Source organism: Nuphar pumila, chromosome 11 (genome assembly GCF_984573655.1).
Source record: "Nuphar pumila chromosome 11, dmNupPumi1.hap1.1, whole genome shotgun sequence".
NCBI lineage: Eukaryota > Viridiplantae > Streptophyta > Magnoliopsida > Nymphaeales > Nymphaeaceae > Nuphar > Nuphar pumila.
In genome coordinates this window covers 115,672,005-115,680,655 of record NC_143259.1, presented here as the reverse complement: position 1 = coordinate 115,680,655, position 8,651 = coordinate 115,672,005, and the positions used below count along the sequence as shown (strand labels likewise).

The 8,651-nt window shown below is 40.7% G+C and overlaps 1 protein-coding gene across 1 annotated transcript; it reads left to right on the top strand.

Moving 5' to 3' along the window:
- The first annotated feature begins 609 nt into the window (after nt 1-609).
- LOC149822986 (G-type lectin S-receptor-like serine/threonine-protein kinase At2g19130) lies at nt 610-3,393 on the top strand. Its single transcript, XM_089981365.1, has one exon. The coding sequence runs from the start codon at nt 700-702 to the stop codon at nt 3,136-3,138; it is 2,439 nt and encodes an 812-aa protein (XP_089837491.1). The 5' UTR covers nt 610-699; the 3' UTR covers nt 3,139-3,393.
- The last annotated feature ends 5,258 nt before the right edge of the window (nt 3,394-8,651 follow it).

Sequence of the window (8,651 nt, the reverse complement as noted above, 5' to 3'; positions counted from 1 at the left end):
TTATATACCATATCAATCATTGACGTTTACTGAAAATTTCCTTATGGTATTCGGTATTTAATTTCTTTAAATATTGATGTGCTGGTGTAACCGGTCCCATAAAACCCCCTTCTTGGGCAATTCACACGGCAAGACTTTGCATGACCAATCCGCGTGAAACAGAAGTCGTGTCAAAGCTCGTGCAGCTCGTGTCTGGTTGGACTCTTTCCTTTTCCTCAAATTTTTCTATGTTGATCCAAAATTTTGAAATTGCCCTTGTTTGATTCGAAGAACAATCCAGCCCAGCGGGGTCACAGAGGTTCGGTACTAGGTAATATCCAAAATTTTCATGCCTATACTCTAGAATTCGAGTTAGGCTGGGGCTGCTGGGCATCATGGACTTCAGCAAGTCGACCCTTCTTAAGCAGATGAAGACCAGCTAGTTGGACTGGGTTCATGGGAATGGTTGATCTGAGCTGCAGCTGACCTTGACAAAAACTGGGTTCACGTCAACAAGGATCTCCAAACCAGGGTATGTGGGATTATTGTAAAGACATGAAAAATCTAAGGGTGTTATTGGAATCAGGTTGAAGTCCATTTATTTCTTATTGTCTTGTGTCTCCTACCCTCATTTGCTCTCTTCTTGATTTCTGGACGCTTTCTGTGGAGACACCAACAACTTCTGTTGGCGTGGAGATTTTCAGAGAATGGGGAGGCCTAATGGGTTCCAAGATATTGCAGCCATGGCTTAGAATTCTCCCCTCTTTCCTGCTATTCTGCTGCCTACGAACCCATCTTTGTTTTTCAGCAGACACCCTCTCTCAAGGCCAATCTTTAACTGGAAACCAGACAATCGTCTCTGCAGGTGGGGTCTTTGAATTGGGCTTCTTCTCTCTTGGTAACCCAAGCAGATACTACATAGGCATCTGGTATAAGGAGGTCTCAACCGACAAGGTGGTGTGGGTAGCCAACAGAGACAAGCCTCTCCAAGACAGCACAGCAGAGTTCAAGATCTCAGAAGATGGGAACTTGGTCATTCAGACCCAATCAAAGTCCTTGGTTTGGTCATCCAACCTGAATTCAACTCCATCTTCAAGTTCAAGAGCTGCTGTTCTTCTGAACAGTGGTAATCTTGTTCTGAGGGATGGGAATTCTTCTGGCAGTGTCATTTGGGAGAGTTTCAGCCACCCCACAAACACTTGGTTGCCTGGTGGGAGACTGGGGTTGAACAAGGTAACCAACCAGAACCAATTGCTTACTTCATGGAAGAATAAAGATGATCCCTCTCCTGGGCCTTTCTCTCTAGAGATTGACCCAAATGGAACTGCCCAATATTTTATAGTCTGGAACCAGACCAAGCAGTACTGGACCAGTGGGACTTGGAACGGTCAGTATTTCAGTAAGGTGCCTGAGATGAGAGCCAACTACATCTACTACTTCAGTTATGTCTCAAATGAGACGGAGAACTATTTCACTTACTCAGTCTACAATAGCAGCACCTTGTCAAAGTTTGTGATGGATCTCTCTGGGCAGATCAAGCAATTCACATGGTTCAAAGAGACACAGCAGTGGACTGGGTTCTGGACACAACCCAGAGAGCAGTGTTCAGTCTATGCTTTGTGTGGAGCTTTTGGTGTTTGTAATCAGGATAACCTGAACCCCTGCAGCTGCGCCGACGGGTTCGAGCAGGCATCTGCTCAAGACTGGGAATTGAATGATCGGTCTGGAGGGTGTGTGAGGAAGACCGAATTGCAGTGTGGAGGTGAACAGTTTTCTTTGCTGGCAGGGATGAGGTCTCCTGTAAATCCTGTGACTGTAAAAGTGGTAAGTGCCGAGGGCTGTAAATCAGCCTGCCTGAACAATTGTTCGTGTACAGCTTATTCTTATCAAAACAGTAGCTGTTCAATATGGAAAGGAGACCTATTGAATCTCCAACAGCACTCTGATGGTAGTGGAGACAGTATTTATATACGTCTCGCGAGTTTGGGGACTCCCACCAATGGGACCAGTAAGAAGAAGACTGCTTCTGTGATCATTGGAGGTTCAATTGGAGGTGCTGTGGTTGTTTTAGCCATTGTTGTGGGACTGGTTTGTATATTCACAAGGCGGCCGACCTTCGAAAATTGGAAGGTGCAGGGGTTGCTGGTATCCTTCAGATACAGAGATTTGCAGAGTGCAACCAAGAACTTCTCTGAGAAATTGGGTGGAGGCGGCTTCGGTTCCGTTTTCAAGGGAACTCTGCCTGATTCATCTGTTGTTGCTGTAAAGAAACTGGAAGGCCTGAGGCAAGGAGAGAAGCAATTCAGAACCGAGGTCAGCACGATCGGGACGATCCAGCACGTCAATCTTGTTCGCCTTCGCGGGTTCTGTTCAGAAGGTACTAAACGGTTGCTTGTCTACGATTTCATGCCAAATGGGTCATTGGATTTTCATCTGTTTCATGGCAATTCTAAACCACTGAACTGGAGAACAAGATATGGAATTGCTCTTGGGACTGCAAGAGGAATAAGCTACCTTCATGAAAAATGTAGAGATTGCATCATACATTGTGACATCAAGCCTGAAAACATTCTTTTGGATGCTGAATTCTGTCCAAAGGTTGCAGATTTTGGGTTGGCCAAGCTCTTAGGCCGCGAATTTAGCCGGGTCTTGACGACTTTCAGAGGAACAAGGGGTTACCTTGCACCAGAGTGGATCTCTGGTCTTGCAATCACACCTAAGGCTGATGTTTACAGTTATGGAATGGTCCTTTTAGAGTTGATTTCTGGGAAGAGAAATGTGGATCACTCTGAGGATGGCAAGGTTGGCTATTTTCCTACTTGGGCTGCGAACAAGGTGCTCGAGGGCAAAGAGTTCGTCTTGCTTGATCCTAGATTGGAACGTGAAGCTGATCTGGAAGAGATTACCAGAGCTTGTAGAGTTGCTATCTGGTGTATTCAGGATGATGAGAATTCTAGGCCCTCTATGGGGCAGGTAGTTCAGTTTCTTGAGAAGGTCCTGGAGATTGGCATGCCTCCTGTTCCAAGATCTCTTCTGGTCCTTGTGGACAACCAGGAAAACATTGTATTCTACAGTGAAGGGACTGATAGAAGCTCAAAACCACAGAGTACCATCTCTAGCACTTCTCAGGCTAAAGGCTCTTCTTCCAGTTCGCTGTAAAAATCCTTTAATCATTTTCCTCTCTAATTTTCGTGATGGCAAGCACGAAGAGTTATGTGTTATTGGGTATATTGTGTAATCGTTATTAAAGGTTCCATGGTTCCTTGGGGGTTGTAATCATATAAATGAGAAACTGCAAGATAGATTAGTGTAAGATTAAGATCTCATATCAATAGAACCAGTCATTGAGTATATCTGAATAAATCGATTTGTACTCTTATATTGAAATATAAGCTCTTATTTTCCTGCAGAAAATTCATCTTGTTTTGTAATTAGTTGAACCTTTCGTTCTTAAAAGTCTGAATTTTGCTCAAATAATTGTATGTTTCATTTGAGTGTGTTGCTCATGATTGTGAGTTTATCTTTGCTAACGAAATCATGGTGCTCTGATAGATTTTTTTTTTTTCGTTCTCTTTTCAGTTGCAAACCCTTTTTTGGTTGCCAATTGAAACGCATGGTTGTTTGTACTCAAGAGTTTGTAGATTTGATGTAGTAGTCTTTCCTATCAGAATTGGGTGAAAATGTTCCTGTGATCTTTAAAATCAAAGGCTTCTAAGGATCCAACAAGCCTGGCTAGCCAGTAACGCCTGATCAGTCTTGGCCTCTTGGAAAAGCAGTCGATAATGTGGAGTTCATATCATTGTTTAATAGCTGGCCGAGTCAACCCAGTGACTCAGTTGACTCGGTCATTTACTGGGTCAACCAAGTCAATAACCCAGAAATGAACAAAACTAGTTTGGGTCATGGGCTGACTCGGGTTGACTTGGCTGAGTCATATATATATATATATATATGTATGAAATATAATGTAAGTATTATGTATATTATATATAAAAAATGGTTATACATATATTAATAAAAATATGCAATAAACATATTATAAAAATATCATATAATGCATATTATATACAATATATTAGCAATATACTATAAAATATACATTGTGTATGCATATATTTACATATTTTTATATAAAATATAAAGTTGACATGACCCGGTAGAATGAGCCGAGACTATAAGTTCATATGAGCTGGATGAAAATAAATTGAGCAGAATTACAGCAAAAACCTTCAAAGTAGCCTCATTTGCATCCACCCAGGTTTCTAAAAGACCACCAGGTTGGGGCTCAGCAACTCATACGTGATTTTGCCCACATCTATAGAATCCATATAAGATTTAAGTTCATCTTCTATTTATTCGTGATTAGGGTCAACACCCACTTAGATAACTTGCTCAATTAATGTTGATTGAAAGCCAAGTTGCTTTTCCCCTGGGATGATACTGGTGGGTGTCCTTTCCGAGCTAGGTCGCTCACCTGGGTTTACTATCTGGAGCGAGAGCCCATTAATGACCCTCGTCCCTAGGTAGGTTCGAGTCAGCTTGAGCTTGACTTTTAAATTTTTTTTTTGAAAGGCAAGCTGGGTTTAGCAGACCCCAAAGATACCATTGAGATTTGAACTTGCAACATCCCAACACAAGGTGACGTGCACTTGATGCTCCTACCAGACGAGCGAAGCCCCCCGTTGGTGAGCTTGACTTTTGAATTTCAACATGAGCTCGATCTCAGCTCAGCTGACCACAAGCCCCAACTGGCATGAAGTTTGAAAGTAGACGTTGGGATGTCAAACGGTTTGGATTCGGGTGAGATATCAGATAAAATTCGTATCCTTTTAGTTTGATTCGGTTGAACAAACAATATCTGATTAATAATGTGATTTGGAATCAGTACAGAGCATTATATCTGACTTTGAATCCAAATCTAAACTGAATCTAAATTCGACAAGTACCTGAAACCAATTACTTGCGAAAGTTATACCCCGGTAACTATTGGACCTGGATTCGGCATTGTCTTTTCACATTCAAATCTGACTCGGGAACCAATTAGCCAATTTCTCATTAGGTCAGAGTTGAATAATATCTACATTCGAACCAAATCTGAATCATTATATGCCAACCTAAACGAGCCGAACCCAAATAGTCCAAGCTGGGCTCATAATGCTAGTTAGGGATGAAAACAGACCGGATCTAGTATGCCACTTTTATGATTTTTGGTTGTTCCAATCTGATCCGGCTTAGGATCTGACTTTCCTATGTAATTAGCTCATCTAGATCCAATCCGTTTGCATCTCTAATGTTAGTACACCAACCGACCGTCACAGCGATCCAGACCCGTGACAAACAATTCACGTAGGGGTGATGGTTGCTACAAGAGATCCACATGGGCATGTGGGAAAAGTCCAAGCTCCCATTAAACAATTGGAAACAAAAAATAGTTGGGTGATCCATCCCTACGTCCCCAACACTAACATTGATGTCAACAGATCTTCAACCAAATCCAAATCCGATTGAATTGTATCCAATAAAATAAAACAGCTGGTGCTACTTGTAATAATCGTAATTTTTCAAGAATATTTATAATGAAAAATTTGTTAATGACGTGGTGTCCATTTCAACATTTAGTGAATTTTTAACTATTTTTTTATAACTTTCGAATACACGGTTGTACGTGTTCGTATCGAAATTTCAAAGAGAACAGGCTTGAGTTCATCAAAACCGGAGTTCAAATGCATTTGAAACATGTCCAGTAAGTTTGATACTCAGTCAACTTTTCTCGGGGCATTAGTGTCCTTTTCACTTATTATTAAGGCACTTTGATAAACTTAATTAGCAATATGAATTTAATTGTTATTTTACATAATAAAACTTAATTATATTAAATAAATTAGATTTTAGTTAAGGCAACTAAGTTGCTAACCAAACCAAGTTATGATTTGGATCTGAGCTGAATCACATAAAATCCAATCCAAATCCAAATACCCATACCCCTTTAAAGCTCTCCCCCTTGTTTTTCATTTTTGCCAAAGGCTCTCCACGATTTTCCTAAGGCCCCCCACACATGGCCCCTTAAGCTCTCCACGTGAATGGCCTTAACCATCCACTTGTGGATCCATTTGCCTCCCACACTGCCTATAAATACAACACTTCTCCTTTTTCTCAATTCACTTCACTCGTAACGCACTTGCCCTCCCATCTTGCATGAAAACCTCTCTCCTTGGTAGTCAACCACCATTTTCATTGTGCTGCCACCCTCCTGCTTGGCTGCAATCCAGCCACCCACCATTTGCACTACCTTACTATTCCCAAGTACAAGGCAGCTTACCTTGCTGCCAGCACACTCAGCCACCACTGTTTTGGCTGCCACTGCCCCTCTCTGCTAAACCGACTGGCCGGTCGCCACTCGCGGCTCCACTTCTTGCCACCCAACCACTAGCTGCCTTTGTATCACTGCAACACCACCACCACCTCGCGGTACGTACCAGCCATCACAGCCAGTGTCACTTTTGCTGCACCACCTTTATTAGTTGATTTAGATAAAGTTAAATTTTGGTCTGATCGTTTCATTGAACACTGTAAAGCCCACTTGATTGCTAAAGGGTACACTCAAATCAAAAGTCTTGATTATAATGAGACATTTGCTCCAGTGATTTTCGTTGCCTTCTTACCATTACCTCTACCCATAATTGGCATCTTTTTTTTTTTATGCCAACAACACATTCCTTCATGGCGATCTCGATGAAGAAGTATACATGTGGCTCCCGCCCGGATTCTCTTGTCAGGGAGCACACCCAATTTTCTGCCTACATAAGTCCCTTTACGATCTCAAACAATCCTCACAGAACTGATTTGCGAAGCTCTCCTTTTATTTAAAGAAAATTAGTTTCATTTAATCCAATGCCGACTACTTTTTATTTTTCAAAACTAGAACCACTTACCACCGACTCATCTTGGTGCATGTAGATGACATAATCATCGCATGTGTTAATCTCAATCTGATTTGTGCCCTCAAACAGATTTTCCACCGACGGTTTTGCCTTAAAAATCTCGGTGCTCTCAAATATTTTTTGAGCAGTGAAATGACTCGATTCAAATAGGAGATTTTTATTTCTCAACGTAAGTATACATTGGATATATTGGAAGACACGAAATATCTGGGTTTGAAGTCATGCTCCTTTTCAATGGAGCAACATTCCAACTTCAATAATGAAGATGATTCGCTTTTGGAAGACCCGAGTCTTTATCGACGGTTGATTGATCGATTAATATATCTCACCATCACACAACCTGACATCTCATATGCCGTCTATATTCTAAGCTAATTCTCTAGCCAACCACTCCATCCTCACATGGATGTGGCCCTTCGTATATTGTCCTACCTCAAAGGCACCTTGAGCTAAGGGATTTTAATGAATTTATGAAGTGAGTTAACTGTTCTCAGCTATTTTGATTCATATTGGGCTTCTTGTTCAACAACTCGTAGGTCTACTTCTGGATATTGCATTATGATTGGCTTGAGTCCGATTTCATGAAAATCAAAGAAATAGTCTACTGGCATTAGCAACTTGTGACCTTATTTGGGTCAGATTTTTATTGAATAATTAACTTTGGGATCTCTCATCCTAAGTTCATGACTCTATTTTGTGACAATCAAGCAACCCTGCATATATTGCTGCAAATCCTGTCTACCATGAACTCACCAAACACATCGAAATTGATTATCACCTTGTTCGCGCCGATGTTTTCACAAAAGCCTTGGGTAGTGCACAACTATCACGTCTGAAGATCACGTTGGGCATAATCGATCCACATGCTCCAACTTGAGGGGGCGTATTAGTTGAATTAGATAACTCGATAACGAGTTATTACCTGCATATGTGTATATTAGTTGGTAAATCATTATATTTGATAAAGATATGTTAATATTACTTACAAACGTGGGTATTAGTTAAGCTTTTTTCTTACTTTTGTGTAACTCGTTATCAATAGATAACATTAGGTAACTTTTGTGCAACTCGTTATCAATAGATAATGAGTTATCACTTCTATAGTCATAGGTTCAATAGATAAGATAACGTTGCCAACATTCAAGGGACGAGAGTCGACTGGACGTGACCTATGTATACAAGTTGTATCTTGTAACTGATAGAAGTTAAGAAAGAATTTCAATAATATTATCGTCTCTTTTCTTTCTCCTACTCTTGGCTCTTTAACAACCTCCAACCGAGAAGTCCATTCTACTCGTACTCGTAGACCATTACGAGATTCAAGTTAGGTATTTTGACGCTAATTTACCTATAATTATGTGATGTTGATGTGTATATTTTGCTCATAGAATATAGGTAACTTGGGTGAAATCGTTCGGTTTGTAGAATCCGGAAGAAACTTGTTTTTGAAAGTAAAAACCGACTCTGCAAGGTGTAAGAGTCCACCTGCAGCTTTAGAGACTCTCGGGTAGGTGTGTTTTAAAACGTTGATAGAAGAGTCGACCCTTGCTGGTCAGTATGCCATAAAAAGGGGTCGACCCTTGTTTTGAAGGGTCTACTCAAAACTTTTGTAATAAATTTAAAATAGGTTGGTTAGCTTATTTGATAGTGCTTCAAAGTGTTTTTTTGGGGTCTTTAATGAGCATTTACAGTTTTCTCCTTTTTTTTTTAAGTTAAATATACTTCGATGAG

Excerpts from the sequence above, each read along its gene's own strand:
- LOC149822986 (XM_089981365.1), top strand. The coding sequence starts at position 700 with ATGGGTTCCAAGATATTGCAGCCATGGCTTAGAATTCTCCCCTCTTTC.